Here is a 21,478-nt window from a genome sequence, read left to right as displayed (position 1 = left end):
GCGCTATTTAACTGGCCACTAATGGCTCCTGGCCGGTTAAATAACACTTAACCAGCTATTCGCAAATATTCAGCAGGAGATAGCCAGTTATCTCCTGCTGAATATTTGCGGTCAGCATATAGCATCTAACTAGTTATAGGGCGTGATATAACTGGCTATCCACGAATATTCAGTGCTTCGCCGGTTAAGTTTGGTAGCCAAATAGGGCCATCCAAATAGCAGGCTTATCTGTGGCTGCTGTAAAATTAAATAGCCAGCGCTGAATATTGTCTTGGCCAGTTAAGTTTAAACCGTTCAAAAATAAACCTGATATTCAATACCGGTCACTGGCATTGAATATTTGGCCTCACTGCCGACCGCAGGTGTTAACCAGCCTCCCGAGGTCTGAATATTGGCCCCAAAGATTTTTTTTTAAATATATTTATTGAAGAATGGTTCACACAGCAAGCATATCAAAACAATTAGCGACAAACTTCTAAGCAATAAAGTTTGTTTTGTACAACAAACACAAAAATGCAACAAGTACAGCAGTAGATTAATTATCCTCATGCACCATTCTCATTTTCCTTTAACTCCCAACAAGATCCCCACCATCCCCCCTCCCTCCTCCCCCCCTACTCCGTGCCCCCTCTTGGGTAGGCCGTGGCTGTGTCTGCCAGCCCAGAAGGACTTGCAGTGCCTTCCAGCGATCTTTCTACTGCCCCAGACCCAGTGTCTTCCCCCCGAAGGCAGGTATGCGCATCAACTCCCCCTTCTGGCAACCTAGTATCAGTGAGGGCTGTAATTATGTGGGAATTATTTCTCTGATATATCTACTTACCATAAGAAATATACAATTTGGAAATATGGGGCAAATAGGGTTTCTACCTCCTTATACCCACCCAAAATACAATGGACCAGCCACCTCTGAGATATGGGGTGACAGCAAAGACAGAGGCTATTTTCCTTCCAAAGGGATAGTCTTTATTCCAACATAGATGAGAACAAAGCAATCAGGCTAAGTAATTAGGCTAAGTAATTGGTTAAAGTAATTAGACAGAATAATCAGGTAAAGTAATTAGGGAATTAGGTAAGGAATTAGGTAGGGAATTAGATAGAGTAACAAATAGCAAAGAAATCAGGCAATAGCAATTTGTTACGAGAGGGAGAGAGATACAACAGCCACTTATACTACTACTACTACTACTTATCATTTCTAAACTGCTACTAGACGTACGCAGCACTGTACACTTGAACATGAAAAGAAAGTTCCTGCTCGACAGAGCTTACAATCTAATTAGGACAGACAAACTGGACAAACAAGAGATAAGGGAATATTAAAGTGAAGATGATAAAATAAGGGATGATAATATACAGTGGATTGAACATCACTCCCCCTCCCATCCAGTCTACAACTTGCAATGTCAGCTACTTTCTGTCTCACTCCATTGTTTACATAGAATGAAACACAGTATCTGAATGTTCTGGAACACAGACCATAATATCTGAATGTTTATAAAACACAGCATCTTAAAATAAGTCTAAGTCTCTTTTACTGAAGACTTTCAGTCGCCATCTGGTACAGGAATTTGCTAGGACCCAGGTCTTATCACTATGCTGACTCAACATGTTTTCGCTCCCAAACTGTAAATATATTCCCTATCTGAGCCGGCACCAATTCTGCCAGGGGAGGGGGAAGAGCACTCTTTGCTGGTACAGTGTGACCTTGTATGTACAGCTTTCAGCAATAATACAGAGAACATAGAAAAAATGCAGCTTTCAGGCAGTTTTAAGATTTAAGCCTTTAGCTTTATAGCAGTGTGTTCACAAGGGTGGGAGTAATAGAAAATATAAATCCTTTTTTTTTCAACAAAACTGTTGCTAGCAAGGCAGCGAGAATAATGACAAAAAAAATGAAATAAATGGAAAATCTAGAACCATTAGCAGTATGAAGTATAGCTGAGTCGAGTTTAGTTAAACGACATACGATTGCAGCTAGGGTTGCACGTGGGAAATGGCTTGCTGCTTCTGGATGAAGTCAACATAAAATAAGATTAGGGTGAACCTGCAACATGACTCAAAGGAAAAGGAAGTAAATATAGTACTTTTGATACTACAATAAAAGAAGAGCAAATACAGAGAAAATCAAATACTAAGCAGAGACAAGAAAAATAAGAAAAGTACATAATTGTTCACTAGTAGAAAGCAGTCCAGGAAGTGTCACTTAAAAAACTCATTGCAGTGATAGGCAGACGGTTATGAGACAGTGGCAGACTTCAGATATCTGTGGCAGGAAGTAAGGTTTTTTTTTCAGCTTCACAGCGGCAGCTGATATACCTATCTGGAATGACATTAGACAGAGAAACTTCTTTGTTAGGTAACGTTATCTCAGATATGTTGCCAGTGATGTCTACATACTGTCTAACAAACAGAATTGAAAAGGGAGTCAATCCTGTTCTCCCTGGAGCACAGAGCAGACATTATGAACAGAAAAAACTAGAATATAGGATACACGAATGAAAGAATAAGTAGACAGAAATCATTATAACTGAAAAGATAACATAAATTACTTAAAAACGAAAATAGCAACAATGTAATCACTGGGGTAGAGTTCAACAGTTCATGCAGTAGATCAAGTTCCAGACAAAAAAACAAATTAAAGCAGGTCTGAAATTTCAATGAAATTCTTCTTCCAGCAATGCAGTGGTAGGTGGCACAGTTAGGAGACTAGTCTCGCAGCATGCTTCAGAAGGATGCCAACTAAGAGTTAACAAGGGTAGGCATGATGTCATAGAAGTCACAGTTCCCAATAAGTGAAATAATCTATTTAATGTCTGGCATGAACAGAAAAATGTATTAGCACAATACTATTCTCAGGTTTGATACTTTCAGCCAATCTAGTTGAAGTTAATTTGGAATAATAAATCAATTACTATTCTAACCTATTAAAAAAGAGTGCACCATAATTCATATACATTTCCATTGATAAACACTTTAACGTACACGATGCAAAACATAAATGTAAATTATTACGGTAGCTCCCTCTTGTGGCTAAAAAAACAGTTTTCAAATTCAGAGAATATAAAGTTTCTAATAAGGTAGCTCTTTTGCAGTTGGTACTATAGCAATTCCTAAGCTAATCTTTAGCCTTTAAACAGGAATTTATCTAGCGAAGAAACATACCACAGAGGAATAAAAAGAATCAATGATTAGCTTTCAGGAATCTCTTAAAAGTTAGTGCTCTTAAAGAAAGGCAATCATCAGACGCACACACATACTTATTATGGCATTTTATATTAAATGTATTATAGAGAATGCAGAAGAAGTTTTGCAGAACAAGTAATGGCAAGCTTTGAATTCAATGAAATGAAATTTAGCTGTAAAAAAAAGGTTCAAATCGTAATAAAGCAAACAGTCAAGAAACAGCCTATAATTTTGAAAGTAAAGATTGTATTGCATTTCAAACATTCCTCCGCTCTGTAAATCGGGTCCTTGACACACAGCAGTTGAAGGGTAAAATGCAATTTAATCAGCCGTAATAGGGGCAGCCGTACTAGTCTGCACAGCTGAAATAAAGTACAGCGTATGTCAAAGGAAAGATCGCTGTACAAATAAAATTTAGAAATCTCTACACATACACCCACACACAGTGATGCAGGAGAGCAAACAGAAAGAAAAAAAAACTTTAACTTCACCCGTGCCAGAAAAATAAAGTACAGCTGTTTTTAATCAAAAGGGGCTTGGAGACAGACCAGATCTCGGTGAGTATTTTATTATTCAGACTGTTTGTAATAAAAAAAGAAATCCTTCGTTTCACTACAAAGTGACGTCACAAAAAAAACGGACAGTCTGCACAATAAATCCGGCACTTTTTCTTACATTCCAGTCCAAAGCAAAACAGTAATAAATAATGTGACAAGTTGTTAACCAGATATGCTCTAACCAAAACAGAAAAGAAATGGGGGAGGGAAAAAACAAAGGATCGCAGTCAGATATGGGATAAATAGGTTTATATCCAGCTGCAGTACAAAGCAAAACCATTGTAAAATCTATAGATTTTATTTTCAATCTGGGAATAATAAGGTGAGGAAGAATCTAATTATATGGCTGTAACAGAGTAGCTAGCTCTACAATTTGGTAGGAGGTAGGAAGCCTGCACTAAGCTATTTACATGGAAATCCTGGCAAAGCACTATCTGCTTGCAAGAGTTCAAAGCGAATGTTTAACCAGGCAGGTGAAGGAGGGTAAGTGGGATATGATGAACTAATGAGGCTATAATGAGAAACCCGTAGCAATTTCCATCATGCTTAGGGAGTTGAAAAACTCTCCGTGTCTCTCAAAAATCTTCCCTAACTTATCTTCTTCTCCTGAATTTAGTAGCTTCGAAGCAAGTTAAATTATTACATGGAGGAGGTGTAAATGTATCAAAATCAGGGAAGTAGCTTACATATCTGTTTCAACCCAGGAGCTAGAGGCAAGAAAGCACGGATTAAAGAAAACATTGCCTTGCTATAGGCAAAATATTAAAACAGAAAAGGGAAAATAATGAGTTATTGCTTATCTGAAAATCCATTAGAGATGGGATAAACAGCATGGGAAAGGCACAGAATGGAATTGTGTAAATGTGTGATTTACAGTTAAAATTATAACTGAGCATGCTAATTAGAGCCTTTGGTAGGAGTAGGGCTAGTGCCACTATTAAGAGAACTCTGGCTGAGGCTTGAACTGGGGATAGAGCTGGTACCGGAATTATTCATTTAAAAGTATAGGTTAAGTAAAATGAATAAGGTGAGGATGGAGCCGTAGTCTCGGCTTCCATTGCAGGTGGTGGGGGAGGAAATTCCTTAGTGTGAGGTAAGGAGTTAATGTCATTCTCATGTTGAGAACCAAAACCCATTGGTTTAAAGCCTAAAGGTCTTTCAGGCAATAGGTACCCTATTTAGTTTTTTTCAATATAATTTATAAGTGATTGCAAAAGCTGTTTATCAAGGGATCCAAATATTTTCTAATTTCTTTCCTCTGAGTAGGGACAATTTCAACAGGTGTGACCATAATATAAACAACAAAACCCTAACATACTTTCTAAACAATATAGTCAAATTTACTTTCAAATGTATGTTTTTTGTTACATTTGTACCCCGCGCTTTCCCAATCATGGCAGGCTCAATGCGGTGGGTAATGGAGGGTTAAGTGACTTGCCCAGAGTCACAAGGCGCTGCCTATGCTGGGAATCAAACTCAGTTCCTCAGTTCCCCAGGACCAAAGTCCACCACCCTAACCACTAGGCCACTCCTCCACTTCCACAAGTTCAATATTCAGGAATCTGCAGCTGAACCCAAATAGCGCATCGCCAAAGGTCCTGCACTGATTTCTCTGGTGAGGCACAACAAAAAAATCAATCTTTCTCCAAATAAAAAATCTTTCACACCTTAACACAAAAATAATTTAGAGAATTCCAACAGTGGATAAATATCAGCTTCAGAAATCTGACAGCTGAATCTGAAAACATATTTAAGCACTGTGAACAGTTTTCTGCAATCCTGTCACTGAAACAGAAACTGGGGAAAAAAAAAGAAAAAATGTAATTCGAAAATAGTCTGTATAATTTGCAGCTAACTGAAGTAATATATATCTCAATCTCTCTTTCTTTTATTCTTTCTTTCTCTCTTTCTTAGCTCAGATTTACTTAAACTTAAAAACAAATATAACCCTAACTCAGATCTATTCAAATTTGGCAAACACACACTTCAACATTTAATCCCAGAGGAACAAGTAAAGCATAAACTCCAACTCCACTTTAATCAAACCCATTTTCATACCAAATCCTCTGCTACCAAATGTTTTTTAGTGGAGTCTGTTCTTATATGGCCCCCTCTGACAACCTAGTATCAGTGAGGGCTGTAATTATGTGGGAATTATTTCTCTGATATATCTACTTACCGTAAGAAATATACAATTTGGAAATATGGGGCAAATAGGGTTTCTACCTCCTTACACCCACCCAAAATACAATGGACCAGCCACCTCCGAGATATGGGGTGACAGCAAAGACAGAGGCTATTTTCCTTCCAAAGGGATAGTCTTTATTCCAACATAGATGATAACAAAGCAATCAGGCTAAGTAATTAGGCTAAGTAATTGGATAAAGTAATTAGACAGAATAATCAGGTAAAGTAATTAGGGAATTAGGTAAGGTAATTAGGGAATTAAGTAAGGAATTAGATAGAGTAACAAATAGCAAAGAAATCAGGCAATAGCAATTTGTTATGAGAGGGAGAGAGAGAGACCACCGTGATAAAGAGTCACTCGCTTGGCAATCTCACCCCTCTAACTAGATAGAATACAACAGCCACTTATATACAGTGGATTGAGCATCACTCCCCCTCCCATCCAGTCTACAACTTGCAATGTCAGCTACTTTCTGTCTCACCCCATTGTTTACATAGAATGAAACACAGTATCTGAATGTTCTGGAACACAGAACATAATATCTGAATGTTTATAAAACACAGCATCTTAAAATAAGTCTAAGGCTCTTTTACTGAAGACTTTCAGTCGCCATCTCATGCAGGAATTTGCCTAGGAACCAGGTCTTATCACTGTGCTGACTCAACACGTTTTCGCTCCCAAACTGTAAATATATTCCCTATCTGAGCCGGCACCAATTCTGCCAGGGGAGGGGGAAGAGCACTCTTTGCTGGTACAGTGTGACCTTGTATGTACAGCTTTCAGCAATAATACAGAGAACACAGAAAAAATGCAGCTTTCAGGCAGTTTTAAGATTTAAGCCTTTAGCTTTGTAGGTCATGGGTCATGCCTGTCAGTAACCAGGAAAGTGCAAATAATTTAGCTGCCATTTGCAGCATGCTGGCCTTCCAGCCAGAACTGGAGGATCCTTCCCCACCTAATGGCGGAGCACTGTTTTGCGGGCCAGCAATAGCGCCAGAAGTGTAAAGCGTCGCTGGGGCTCCACGAGACCCTGATTTGCAAGGTCTGAGTCCAGGCCCAATAACAGAGACCCATAAGTCCATTCACATGTAACTCCCAAGATTGCCTCTATAACAGAGATAACTCCAGCCCAAAATGGTTGAAGTTTGGTATAGTAGTAGTAGTAGTAGTACATTCCAGAAAGTGATGCACCGTAGTGCCCCTCCCTACTTCACATTTATCACATATTTCAGTGTTCCATAGTCCTATCATTTTCCCTCTGCTTTTTGAGATATAAACATCATGAAGGATCTTAAACTGGGTTTCATGTAATCTCACATTAGGTGTGATCCTGAAAGTCAGTTGAAAGCAAGTGGACAGATTTTGTTTGGTAAAGGACTCCCCCAAACTCTCACTCCACTTTATCACCAATTTATCTAATGTCTGGGAGATTCGCTGCTCCTTTCCTAGCTTATACCACCCTGAGAGCTTATTGGAAGAAGCTGGCATTTGCATAAATAACATATCTAGTTGGGTGAAAATGGCCCCAAAGATGTTAAACAGGGCTGGGGTTTTATACCAATCCCAGTTCCCCTCCAAATGGGGTCTCCTCTTACTATATAAGCCTGCCAGTGGTGGGAAATTGTGGGGTATAAATGATATAGTAACATAACATAGTAACATAGTAGATGACGGCAGAAAAAGACCTGCAAGGTCCATCCAGTCTGCCCAACAAGATAAACTCATATGTGCTACTTTTTGTGTATACCTTACCTTGATTTGTACCTGTCCTTTTCAGGGCACAGACCGTATAAGTCTGCCCAGCACTATCCCCGCCTCCCAACCACCAGCCCCGCCTCCCACCACCGGTTCTGGCACAGACCATGTAAGTCTGCCCAGCACTATCCCCGCCTCCCAACCACCAGTCCCGCCTCCCACCACCGGCTCTGGCATAGACCGTATAAGTCTGCCCAGCATCATCCCCATCTCCCAACCACCAGTCCCGCCTCCCACCACCGGCTCTGGCACAGACCATATAAGTCTGCCCAGCATCATCCCCGCCTCCCACCACAGGCTCTGCCACCCAATCTCGGCTAAGCTCCTTAGGATCCATTCCTTCTGAACAGGATTCCTTTATGTTTATCCCATGCATGTTTGAATTCCGTTACCGTTTTCATCTCCACCACCTCCCGCGGGAGGGCATTCCAAGTCAGTGTGTAGCTAGACACTGAAGAAGAAGGACATACTACAGGAGGCTCTGTGGTTGGAGGAAGGGAGGGGAGCAAGGCCTAGCTCCCTTCCCAGCCATGAGGCAGGGCTCTGGGGAGCACTCCTCAGGGCAGGGCCCGGCTCGGGAGACGGCCGGGCCCAGCTACCAGGAGAGACGGAGAAGCAGCTCTCAGCCGAGCCTGGCCCCTGGGAGAAGAGAGCGGAGTCCCCTGGACCGTGGAGCCTCGAGGTCCAGGGGGGACAGTAGACCCAGCACCCCTCCCATGACCCAGTGGTTACCGGGTAAGGAGCACGAAGAGCATGGGAGGGGGAGGCAGAGGGTGAGGGTCCCGCAGGCCCAGAAAGTGGCAGAACAGAGGATGGAAGAGGGTCAGGAGCTTCAGCCGCTGCTGGACCCGTTGTACAGTGAGGATGAGTGGTCTGAGGAAGAGGAGGAGGAGGGGGTAGGGCAGCTGGGAAGCAGCAGCCCAGATTCTTCAGCCAGAGGTATCGTGGACAGGGTGAGGAGGATTGAGGCCCTGGGGAAGGAGGTGGAAGTGCTGGGGAAAAAACTAAACAGGGCTAGAACCCTGCAGAAGTTGGCCCCAGCAGCACAGAAGAGTCTGTATGGAAAGGAAGAAGCTCGTTTGAGAAAGCAGCTTTGCCTGAAAAGAAAGATGTTGGACTCCCTGAAGAAGGGCTCTGATAACCCTTTGGAACTCTATATTACCAGGGGAAAGATTTCAACCCAGGACAGTGCCAAACCAGAATCAGCCAGAGGAAACAGGAGAGTTGGTATCTGAGGATTGTTTTACAAAACACCAGGTTGCAGTAGATAATGTGGTGGGGACAAGCAGTCAAGACACTTTACAATTTATGAAGAATCTAGCAACTCAGAACCCTGCAAACCTTACCTTAGAGGCAGCTGCCAGGGAAGAGAGGGAAGGAGTTGAAGAGACCTCAGTTGGTGCTGCAGAGACTATGGCTGAAAACACAATGGAGTTGGAACTCAGTCAGCCTACACATTCTGCTGTCTTTGAAACTGAGGACGGTGACTTGGGGTTTTGTGTTATTTCACAAAAAGTGCCTGCACTACCCAACACTGATGCAGGCAACAGTTTGACAGAGAATGTGAACACTGGAAAGCAAGCTGGAAAGCATACTGACATTGGGAGTGTGGAGACTAATGAACAGCAGGTCTTAGGGCTGCAGACACAGGTGAGCTTAGTTAGCTCCCTGATTGAGGCACCAGGTTTTCAGCCACAAGTGGTGGATTCAGCAGCACAGCCAGGCTCAGGGAATCCCCGGCACAGAAGGGAAGATGAGATAAACTCTGGCTCTGTAAAAACTGTAAGCAGCCTCACGCGGGACCTGCTGGTGCAGGGAGAACAGAGCTCTCCTCAGAGTGTATCAGCAGTCTCTCTGACAGAAGATATTGCTGGGGGATCGGCAGCCCAGGCAGAGGGAGCTCACTCCCAGGGAAGCATTGTGAAAGTTAAGGACTGTTCAGAACTGGTTATAGATTCCAGGGGGCTCAGTTCTCTGGGCACTGACTGTGGGCAGGGGGGAGAGGGAGGGGATGATGTTCAGGATATGTTGATTTGTGATGTGAGGGAGGGGGGTAAGGGGGAAGGGGCAGAGGGTTTGGGGAACTGTTCTGTTGGTGAAAAGGTTGGTGAACGGGTTGCTGTTCCAGTTTGTGGAATGGGGGAGGGGGTTGATGGGGAGATGGGAAGGTAAAGGGGGTGGGCAGGATCAGCAGGGGGGGGAAGGGATCTTCAGGCAAGAAAGGGATAAGCTCAGGGAGGAGGGGAAGTCAGTGGAGGCAGGGTCAGCCCTCCTTTGCAGATGTGGTTAATAGGGAAGGAGGAAGAGGGAAGGGGCAGTTTTCCTTTAGTAATGACACAGATGCTGGGTTTGGGGGAGGTAGGGGTTATGGGCAACCGCCTAAGAGAAGGAATGTGGTCCAAATCAAGTGGGTGGGGGAGGGGGGAATGCCTTCACCTGATACAGTGTTGAAACTAATTTTGGGGTTAGGGTTTGTCCCAGAAGACCTCTATGCCTGTATTCATCCAGTTAATCTCCCAGAATACGATGTCAGTTTTCTGACCCAGAGAGGCATGGAGGTCTTCTGGGAAAAATATGGGGGTAAGAGGAAGGGGGGATTGGAAATGTTATAGGGTAGTTCCCATCAGTCGGCCAGATCTGGTGCAGGTGACTCTGCTAGTCCGTAACGAGTCCATCTCAGGGGTAGACTTGGCCTTTTGGCTGCACAGGTATGCCGCGTTGAGGACTCCATTGACCAAGCTCCCGGATCCAAATAGAGTCTGGGCGGGGGGGGGGGGGGGGGGGCTTTGGTTAAACTTCACCAGGTAGGGCAGGTAGTACAACATATTCCTTCAGCGGCTTTTATTGGAAGGGACAGAATCCTGTGTTTTTACAAGGGACAGCCAAGACAATGTTTTCGGTGTGGGTCTTTCCACCATTTTAGCATGTCCTGCCCAGTACAGCAATGTGCTAAGTGCGGATCGAAAGATCATCCCACCGAAGAGTGTTCTTCGATCAGGTGCAATCTTTGTGGTGGTCTGGGGCATGCCTTCCGGGACTGCCCTAGGGCGTTGCATAATGGGGGGAGGGAAGAGGGGGGGGAGGGAAGAGGAGGTGCAGGAGGAGGGGGAGGGGGGTTCAGGGTCAGGCTCAAGGGGCAAGGGGGGCACAGAGGGAGGTCATGGAGGTGGGGGTTCCAGAGGCAGCAGCACAGGTGGGGAAACAGGGGCAAGGGCTGGAAGGGGTAGATGAGTGGGCCCAGGTCCCCAAGAAGCAGAGGGGGGTGAAGGGGAAGGGTAGAGGGATTTCAGGGGGGTCAGGAGAGGGGGCTCAGCAAGAGAGGGAGACAGGAAACTGGTTTCAGGTTTTGGCAGAGGAAGAGGAGGTGGTGGAAGAAGAAGGGGAAGGGGTCGGTGGGGTTGTGGGGGGAGGGGAGGAAGGAAAGAGGAAATTAGAGGGGGTGGAGGGAGAGGGGGGTAAGCGTAAGAAGAAGGGGGGAAGGTTAGGAGGATGGAGATTAGTGTGGAGGGTGGGGGCGGGTTGGACGGGGAGGGGGGCAGGAGAGGGGGAGAAGCTTATGAGGCGATCGGATAGAATTCGAGCTCTACAGGGGAAGGATCACGGGAGTGAGAGGGGGAAGGTTCAGGGGGTGGGAGGGGATCAGAGGGGGGAGGGGGGCAAATAGAGGAAAGAGGAAGGAGGGCGGGGGTGTTTGTCTTTGTCTGAAGAGGAGGGGGGGTTGGATGAGTCTAAGAAGAAGAAGGGAAGGAAGAAGGGAGGGGGGAGGGGGTGGGGAAGGAGGGAGGTTTTGAAGCCGGGGTTAGGGATTGGGCGGAGGAAGAAGTGGTTGAAGAAGGGGTCTGGGCTCTAGGTAGGGGTGATGTGAAGGAAGCAGTTCGGCAGGAAGAGGTTGGGAGACAGTCATCTTTCCCTACATAATGGCAGGTATTATATTATTATTTGCCACTCTGAATGTGGTGAGTGTGGCCTCCCAGAGGGCGCAATGTTTGGCCTTTGAGGGCCTCTCCACGATCCAGGCAGACTGTTTCCTAATCCAGGAGACAGGCTTGCAAACTATGGAGGCGATCAGGCGTGCAAGGAGGGCCTGGAGATGGGGGCCTTCGGTTTGGGGCTTGGCAGGGGACAGGTATGGGGGGGGGGGGTAGGGATATTATTTAAAACACATAAGGTACAGATTCAAAGGGTGATGGAATTAGGAGTAGGGAGGTGTTTGGTGGTGGATATTTTGTGGCACGGGGTGGCTTCCCGGATTATTAATGTTTATGGGCCACAAAGTAAGAGGGAACGTTCACAGTTATTTGGTAAAATTAAACCCTATTTATACACGGCACGTCAGGTGGTTTGGGGGGGGATTTTAACACCATTTTGAGGAAACAGGATAGTGGAGGAAGGGCAGCGCAGGTGAGGTATGATGGGATACGGCTAGCTGGGATAATGAAAGGGGCAGGGTTGGTAGATGTGCACCTTGAATTTTCACCAGAGGTGGAGGCTTTCACATTTGCACGGGGACAGTGTAGGAGCAGGATAGACAGATTTTTGGCCCGGGAAGGGGCATGCGTTCGGGGGCCCAGGTTGGTGGACGTGGACTTCTCGGATCATAAACTGGTGTTGGTGGAGGTGGGGGGTTGGGCGGGACATAGGCCGGGGAGGGGGTTATGGCGGCTTAACCTTAAATGGGTTACCGATGAGAAGGTCAAGGAGGAATATTGGGCCTTTTTGGGTGACCAGCTTTCGATCCAGGGTATTTTTCCCTCCATTGGAGAGTGGTGGGAGTTAGTGAAGAGGCGGACGAGGTTTTTTTTCACCCATCAAGCTCGGAGAGAAGGAAGGGAGAGAACTCGGCTGGGGACTGCCATTAAGAAACGAAGGGACTATCTACTCTCCAATGGAGGGAGAAAGGAGGATATTCTGGATTTGCAGGAGCAACTTGAAAAAGTCCAGTATGATCGATATACCTCCTTGGTCTATGAACGGGACTTTGGGAAATTGGTCAGCCCAGACCCGTTTATGTGTTGCAAGGAGCGGAGGGAGCATAGGATTGTGGGGGGTTTAAGGGACATGGGAGGGGTAGTTCAGGTGTCGAAGGAGGGGATTCTAAAGGTGGTGGAAGAGCACTTTGCACGATTTTTTTCAGATAAGCAAGTGGATAAGGAAGTGATGGGTCACTATATTGCGGGGACACCGGGGGTGGGAAGGGGGGGCCCGTCTCTTCAGGCCCTGTTGCACCCCTGGTCGCTAGGGGAGGTAGAAGAGGCCATTGGGGCCTTAAGGAGGAAGACAGCACCAGGGCCAGATGGACTCACAACAGAGTACTATCAGGCATTTAAGCACCTTCTGGCCCCAATCCTGCTGCAAGTCTGGGAGGCTCCACGTAAGCAGGGGGTTTTACCCCAATCCATGACCGAGGCGGCGTTGATTCTTCTGAGTAAGGGAAAAGATCCAGAGTCCTTGGCCAACTGGCGTCCGATTGCCCTGCTCAATGGTGATCGGAAGATATTCGCGCATATGCTTCTGAATAGGATGAAGGAGGTGGTGGGGGGGGGGGGGGGTGTTGGCAAGTTCACAGGCCTGTGGGATTAAGGGGAGGGGGGATCTGGAGGCAGCGGCTTGGGTAAGGGAAGGTGTGGAACATAGTCGGGGGGAAGGAAGACTAATGGTGGCATTAGATCAGGATAAGGCTTTTGACAGGGTACAGTGGACGTTTCTTTGGCAGGTTTTAGAGCACTATGGGTTTCCTAGGGATTGGGTGGCTCAATTAACGTTTATTGTACACGAGGGCACGGTGTTTTCCCCTGGTGAACGGTTGGAAAGGGAATAGGTTCGGGGTGACAGCAGGGGTGCGGCAGGGATGTCCTTTAAGCCCGGTACTTTATGCTTTTGCAATTGATCCCTTTGTTAGGCGGTTAGAGCAGGGAGGGAAGGAGGGACTTCGGGGGGTGGAGGTGTGTACAGGGTCTCAATTAAGGGTGGTGGCTTACGCTGATGATGTAACGGTGTGGGTAGCGGACACAACAGAGGGGGAGAAATTGAAAGGGATCATTTCTGGGTACTCACAGGCTACAGGGGCTTTGATAAACTTCCAGAAAAGTCAGAGTCTGTGGGTGGGTCCTCCAGGGGGCTCTTTTGATTTGGGAGGGGAGTTTCCGGAGGCCATTAGCAGACTGCGGGTATTAGGGGTATATTTTGAACAGGGGGATTATGCAACCTTTAATTGGCAGTGGTGCATACAGGGAGCTAAGGAAAAGGTTGACAGATGGAAAGGGTGGAGGATGTCCATGACTGACCGGGTTCAGCTGATTAAATCTCACCTGGTGCCTATGTTTTTGTTTGTCAGTTATATTTGTTTGTTGCCAGTGCATTGTTATACCACCCTATATAGTGTTTTTTTTTCAGATGTTGTGGGGGAATCGGCTGAACCCGGTCAAGCGTAACATCACATACTTGGCCCGGGAAGAGGGAGGGGGGGGGGGGGGGTAGGGATGGTAAACCCTGTACTTTTCTTTAGCTCCCTGTTTATTCAGTTTAACCTGGGACGGGCACTGGACAGAGATCCGCCAGGATGGGCAGGTAGCGTTCTGTCTTGGTGGGAGAGATTCTGGCTCCCGTGGAAGTTGGGAAGGAGGGTGGGGGTGGTAAGGAAGGGGCCTCCGGACCAGGTTCGGTACTATAGGCCCTTAGTTCGGCTGGTACGAGTTTGGGGAAATTTGGCAGAGGAAATAAAGACAGGGAGGAGGGAGGTATGGGTAGAACGGGTGAGGTCCCAAACATTCTCATCGCCCCTTTTACTGAAGGATGCACCTGGTCCAGTGCTGAGGCAGGGCTTGCGGTTGGTGGCCTCACGGAGGATCCCGCCGAAATATAGAGACATTGCTTGGCTGTCTTTTCACGGGAAATTGTATGTCAGAGGGAATATTAACTACAGGAATGTGCAGGAACGGGATTGCCCAAGGGGGGAGTGCGTGGGGAGGGAGGAAACGATGGAACATTTTTTACGGGAATGCCCTTTTACACGAATGGTATGTGGCAGGGTAGCAGCATTATTACACATCCCGGAAAGTTCACACGTACTGTTCAGTAATACATCAATACATCCACTTATGAATTCACAACCCCCTAATCTCACCACACTCAAACCTTTACACACAGAAAAATGTATACCATATGCTTCATATAGCGCCCCTTAATTTCCCGTTCTCTCCTTCCAATGTCTCATTTCTCTCATTTTTCCTTTCAATTAATTTATTCCTTAACGATTTTGACTTTATCTCGCTTACCCTTCACAATGTAATCCATAACCTGAATTGTAACAAATTGTATTTCCATTATTCATAATGTATTGGAAGCCACACTGAGCCCGCAAAAAGGTGGGAAAATGTGGGATACAAATGCAATAAATAAATAAATTAATACCTTTCAAATATTTGAATGTCTGTATCATATCACCCCTGTTTCTCCTTTCCTCCAGAGTGTACATGTTCAGGTCAGCAAGTCTCTCCTCATACGTCTTGTAATGCAAATCCCATACCATTCTCATAGCTTTTCTTTGCACCGCTTCAATTCTTTTTACATTCTTAGCAAGATATGGCCTCCAAAACTGAACACAATACTCTAGGTGGGGTCTCACCAACGATTTATACAGGGGCATCAACACCCCCTTTCTTCTGCTGGTCACACCTCTCTCTATACAGCCTAACAACCTTCTAGCTACGGCCACTGCCTTGTCACACAGTTTCGTCGCCTTCAAATCCTCAGATAATATCACCCCAAGATCCCTCTCCCCATCCGTACTTATCAGACTCTCCCCGCCTAACACATACGTCTCCCATGGATTTCTATTCCCTAAGGGCATCACTTTGCATTTCTTCGCATTGAATTTTAATTGCCAAACCTTAGACCATTCTTCTAGCTTCCGTAGGTCCTTTTTCATGTTTTCCACTCCCTCCGGGGTGTCCACTCTGTTACAGATCTTAGTATCATCCGCAAATAGGCAAACTTTACCTACTAACCCTTCGGCAATGTCACTCACAAATATATTGAACAGAATCGGCCCCAGCACCGATCCCTGAGGCACTCCACTACTCACCTTTCCCTCATCCGAGTGAATTCCATTAACCACCACCCTCTGGCGTCTGTCCGTCAACCAGTTCCTAATCCAGTTCACCACTTCGGGTCCTATCTTCAGCCTGTTCAGTTTATTTAAGAGCCTCCTGTGGGGAACCGTGTCAAAAGCTTTGCTGAAATCTAAATAGATTACGTCCATAGCTTGTCCATGATTCAATTCTCCTGTCACCCAATCAAAGAATTCAATGAGATTCGTTTGGCACGATTGCCCTTTGGTAAAACCATGTTGTCTCGGATCTTGCAACTTATTGGCTTCCAGGAAATTCACTATCCTTTCCTTCAGCATTGCTTCCATTACTTTTCCAATGACCGAAGTGAGGCTTACCGGCCTGTAGTTTCCAGCTTCTTCCCTATCACCTCTTTTGTGAAGAGGGACCACATCCGCCATTCTCCAATCCCTCGGAACCTCTCCCGTCTGCAAGGATATATTAAACAAATCTTTAAGAGGACCCGCCAGAACCTCTCTGAGCTCCCTCAATATCCTGGGGTGGATCCCATCTGGTCCCATGGCTTTGTCCACCTTTAACTTTTCAAGTTGTTCATACACACTCTCTTCCATGAATGGTGCTCTATCCACTTCAATCTCATTTGTACTTTTTCCAGTCCATCGTGGTCCTTCTCCAGGATTTTCTTCTATGAAAACAGAACAGAAGTATCTATTAGGAAATTTGCTTTTTCTTCATCATTATCCACATAGTGGTTCGCTGTATCTTTTAGTCTCACAATTCCCTTTTTAGTCATTCTCCTTTCACTAATATACCTGAAGAAATTTTAGCCACCCCTCCTTACATTTCTAGCCATTTGTTCTTCTGCTTGAGCTTTCGCCAGACGTACCTCTCTTTTGGCTTCTTTCAGTTTCATCCGATATTCCTCATGTTCCTTTTCTTGAGTTTTTTTGTATTTCTGGAACGCCAACTCTTTAGCCTTTATTTTCTCAGCCACTTGCTTGGAGAACCATATCGGTTTCCTTTTTCTCTTGCTTTTATTTACTTTCCTTACATAAAGGTTCGTGGCCCTATTTATAGCTTCTTTCAGCCTGGACCACTGTCTTTCTCGTATTTCCTCCCAGCCCATCAGCTCCTTCCTCAGGTATTCCCCCATTTTACTAAAGTCAGCATGCTTGAAGTCCAGGACTTTGAGTTTTGAGTGGCCGCTCTCCACTTTAGCTGTTATATCAAACCAAACCGTTTGATGGTCACTGCTACCCAGGTGGGCTCCCACTCAGATATTTGACATGCTATCCCCATTTGTGAGCACCAGATCCAGCGTTGCTCCCTCCCTCGTGGGTTCCGTCACCATTTGTCTGAGCAAAACACTTTGGAAAGCATCCACATTCTCTCTACTTCTTTCCGATTCCACAGATGGAACCTTCCAATCTACATCCGGCAGATTGAAATCTCCCAGCAAGAGCACCTCTCTCTTGTTTCCCAACAATTGAATATCTGCGATCAGGTCTTTATCTAATTCCTCCAATTGTGTCGGAGGTCTGTAGACAACACCCACGTGCACAGAGGTTCTATCATCTCTTTTTTTTTTTTTTTTTTTTTAAATTTGTATGTATTTATTGATTTTGTATATTAACAAACATATTGCTTATCAAACAGTCATTCACTGATACAATCCAAAATATTCCCCTCCCCCTCCCTCTCCCCACCCCTCCCCCCCCAAGCAGGCTATGCATTTAAGTTTTATGTCATGTGGGTTAAATTTCTATCATCTCTTTTTAAGGTGATCCATATCGCTTCTTCCTTTCCCCAGGTCCCTGTCATTTCGGTCGCCGTGATATCATTTCTCACATATAGAGCTACTCCTCCACCTTTACGACCCTCTCTATCCTTCCTAAATAGATTATAGCCTGGTATGTTTGCATCCCATTCATGGGAACCATTAAGCCACGTCTCCGTGATTGCAACAACGTCTAAGTCTGCCTCCAACATCAGGGCTTGAAGGTCATGAACTTTATTGTTTAGACTGCGAGCATTTGTGGCCATCGCTTTCCATGTACATTTCCTGGTATGTGCATCAATATTTGTGATTTGGGGGTGTCTTTTCTCTTTGGGTACCTTCATATCCTTTTGTTCCAACTTCATTTCTTTCTCTTCTGCCTCAGTTCTATTTTCAGGATCATCACCATTCTGTAATGGAGCCAAAGAATTCTGTAGGGGCAACACTTGTGAGGGCGGATGTTTTTGTGTCACATAACGAAGTCTGCCTGAACCTACCGTGAACCATCTATTCTTAGGTAGTTTTATTCTTTGAGGCAGTGGTGAGAAGATGGTATGATTCTGTGCAGTCTTAGAAGTTGCTTTAAGTGCATTCAATTCCTGTTTTACTTTACTGAGCTCCTGTTTTAAACTAGATAGCTGAAGACAGATAGGACAAGCCTTAAGTCTCCAGATGATTGGCCTTGAAACAAAAGCACCACAATTATTACAGAGAATAAAAGTCATCCTGATTGGTTGAAATGGGTATGAATGGGTGTACTATGTTGGGGTGAACAGTCTGTAAGATTGCTTGTGTATGACTGATGAGTAAAGTTAATGAGTTTTGGCTTGTCTATAAATGAGTGGAAAACCTGGGGTGGGTGGGACTATAAGTGCCAGTAACTCAGCTAGTTGCTGTATCAATGAAAGTTCTCTAGCAAGTCTGATCAAGGAATTTTCAGTTCAAGATTAAACTTTCAAATTCCCCTGGAATATAACTTTCCTTTTGTAAATTAATCTAAATATTCCCAATAACAAAAGCAACCTTGTAACCACAATGCAGTTTGAAAAGCCTCTCTTCTATCAGAGCCAGGCAGGAAGGAAGGAAGGGAAAGAGAGTTCACAAAAACAAATTAATTAAACAGTAAGCAATGAATTAAATAAGCATTAAATTAAAGAAAATATCAGGTATCTAAACCTCTAGCCAAAAGTTGAAAATATCAGGTAGCTAAACCTCTAGCCAAAAGTTGACAATTTAGAATAAAAAAAAATCAGATTTTACTTAGCAGCAATTTAGTTCAGGTCCAGCACATGGAATGCTAAAAGCAAGTGGTCTCTGTCTCTCTCTATCAGAGCCAGGGTTGCCAGGTCGCAAAAAACTTTCCAGCCCAATCTCTGGCCAAAAGAAGCCCAAAAGGAGCCCAAAGTTAATATTCATGAGGAATCGTGAATAATCATGAAAAATCGTGAATATTCATGAGGAAATCATGAATATTAATGAGGAATTCGAGAATATATGTATATACTTTTCAATTTACATTTGTTAGTAGATTAATTTAAGCAAGAACTTAGCTTAAGTATCAAGAAGATCCCGACAGGAAATGCTGAGGCAAGAGGAACAGGATACCGACTGTCTGAGGCAGGAACAGAGCACCTGAAAAAAAAAATAGAAGCAGCGCACCTGGAAAACACAAGCAGCAATGCTGACTGAGGTAGGCCCAGGCCAGGAACAGAACACTGAGGCAGGCCCAGGAACAGGGTACACACTGAGGCCTGCCACAATCTTACTGTTCCTGGAACTGCCCTGGTGTTCCTGCTGATGGCCAGGAATAGGAACAGAAACAGTAGCAGGAACACCAAGGCATGCCCAGAGGTCCAGGAACAGGACCATCACCGTCCATCTCCAAGGCAGGAACAGGCACAGGAACACTGAAACAGAAAAAGAAACAGATTAGGATGGAACAGTTATAACTACACTGAGACAGATGAAATGGAACTGTCTCACCCAATGGTCAGTCAGGCTACCCACACCCACCCCCTCCGAGCACAGTACTCACCGGGCTTTTACGGCCTGGAAACTCCGCTGCAGGAAGGTGCACAATCGTCATTGTCGGGTATCGCGTCATTCTCCTCCTCGGCCTGGCTTGTAGTCGCATAGATATCAGACGTGAATAAACTCAGCATCCGATCTGTAGGAACAAACTCATTGCAGCATATGCCTTTGCGCCCCATGTAGCTACGAATACGCAACAAGGCTTCCAGAGTGCCTTGTCGCATCCTGTTTCTCAGTTTGGTCTTGATAAGATTCATCTGAGAAAAGGTTCTTTCCACAGCTGCATTGCTAAAAGGCAAAGCCAACATAGATAGGGCAAAATTCCCCAGCAGGAGGAAGTCATGATCTCCTGTAGCATCTGTGTGATTTGCTACAGTCACCCAAAACTGCTCGATCTCATTGTCACTGTGGATTGGCCATAACACACTGCTGATCCGCAGCCACTGTTGATCCAGATCTCCAATACGACCTTTATACAGAGGTAGAAATGACAACTTCGACAGCTGTGGTTTCAGGGCTCCAAGGACAATTGATGGAGAAAGATCTGACAGAGACTCTAGCAGGTGGACGTTTGACGGTAGCCTCTGACGCATTTCCCTCAGAAGTTCAAATAGGTTATTTCTACAGTGTTCTTTAATGTGTTCTGCAGATGCGGGTTCAATTTCAGAGTCATGCAGCGCAAACTGGAATTCGATACCAAAGTTCATCGCTGCCAGCGGTAGATGCTTAGACCTGTCTTCCAAATTATACATGAGAGTTGCGCCCCACGATGTGAATGTGGTCGGTCTCACAAGCCGCAGCAGCATGGTGCGATACAATGTCATTAGCTCATCGAGCAAACGGACAGGGCTCGCTTTATCAGACTGAAACAGCTTGTTCACTCGGTTGACTTCCTGCAGTATGGGCCTCAAAAATATCAAGTACAGCTTGTTTTGTGGTGTGTTGTACATCTGGTAGAGCTGGTCGGCGGTGTAGCAGCGTGCCTCATCCTTTGCTATCTGGAAGTGAAGCTTCAGTTCATCATATTGATCAAGCACACGCTGAACACAAGCAGCTATGGACAGCCAGCGAGTGTCTGACAACTTCAGGATCTTTAGTGGTTCTTGACCAACATTAATGCACTGATATATCTATTTGTATTTCTGCTGGCGAACAGTACTATGGCAGAACCAGTTATAGGTCTCAGCAACCATGAATTCAATGTTCCTTGGCATCACCATCAGCGCATGCGAAGAACTCAGCTGAATTGAATGGCAAATACACTTTATGTGTACAATGTTGGGACACACTTCACGGAACCGTGTTATTACTGAATTATTTCTTCCACAATGGTACTACAGCCATCAGTTGCTAAGCCAATGCATTTGCCTATTTGAAGATGATTTGATTGAAGAAAATTGGTTATGGCATTGAATATTCCTTCTGCAGTACCAGTCTCAAGGGCTAATATTCCTAGAAATGCAGTGGTAATACACTTCAAGGAACTGCTGTAGTAGCGCACCATCACACACAGCTGCTTCTCCTGGCCGATATCTGTGCTTTCATTGATGATCAAGGAATAAGACGTGTCATTTGTGCACAGGTCCGAAATCAATTCTTGGTGGACTGCAGGGCCAAGGACATTCTTGATCAGTGCAGAACATTTTGTGCAGTGTATAGCTGTGTCTTTGCCTGAAATGTTCTTCATAACCTCGCCTAGGTGATCGATTGTTGCGATACTGGAATGGCATGCAACGTGTGCTGCCAACGTCAGCTCTGCTGTCTTGGTCGATTTGTCGATAGTGATAGACTGGCAGCCCATATCAAATAATGACCTAGCACTTGAAAATGGCGCTGCATTCCTCTTATGTTTGGCTGTATTGGCATGGTTCACTAAATCATGATGATGTGCACATATCTCAGCTTTGCAAAAACGACA

General features: G+C 45.1%; 1 protein-coding gene across 1 annotated transcript in view; it reads left to right on the top strand.

Moving 5' to 3' along the window:
* The window catches only part of TM4SF19 (transmembrane 4 L six family member 19), a 95,631-nt gene that overhangs the window by 11,851 nt on the left and 62,302 nt on the right, over positions 1-21,478 (top strand). The window contains exon 3 of the mRNA XM_030215635.1: positions 9,200-9,630. Within this exon, the coding sequence (XP_030071495.1) occupies positions 9,200-9,630 (431 nt within the window). The remainder of the gene's footprint in view (positions 1-9,199; positions 9,631-21,478) is intronic.

Source organism: Microcaecilia unicolor, chromosome 10 (genome assembly GCF_901765095.1).
Source record: "Microcaecilia unicolor chromosome 10, aMicUni1.1, whole genome shotgun sequence".
NCBI lineage: Eukaryota > Metazoa > Chordata > Amphibia > Gymnophiona > Siphonopidae > Microcaecilia > Microcaecilia unicolor.
This window is presented reverse-complemented; position numbering and strand designations above follow the sequence as displayed.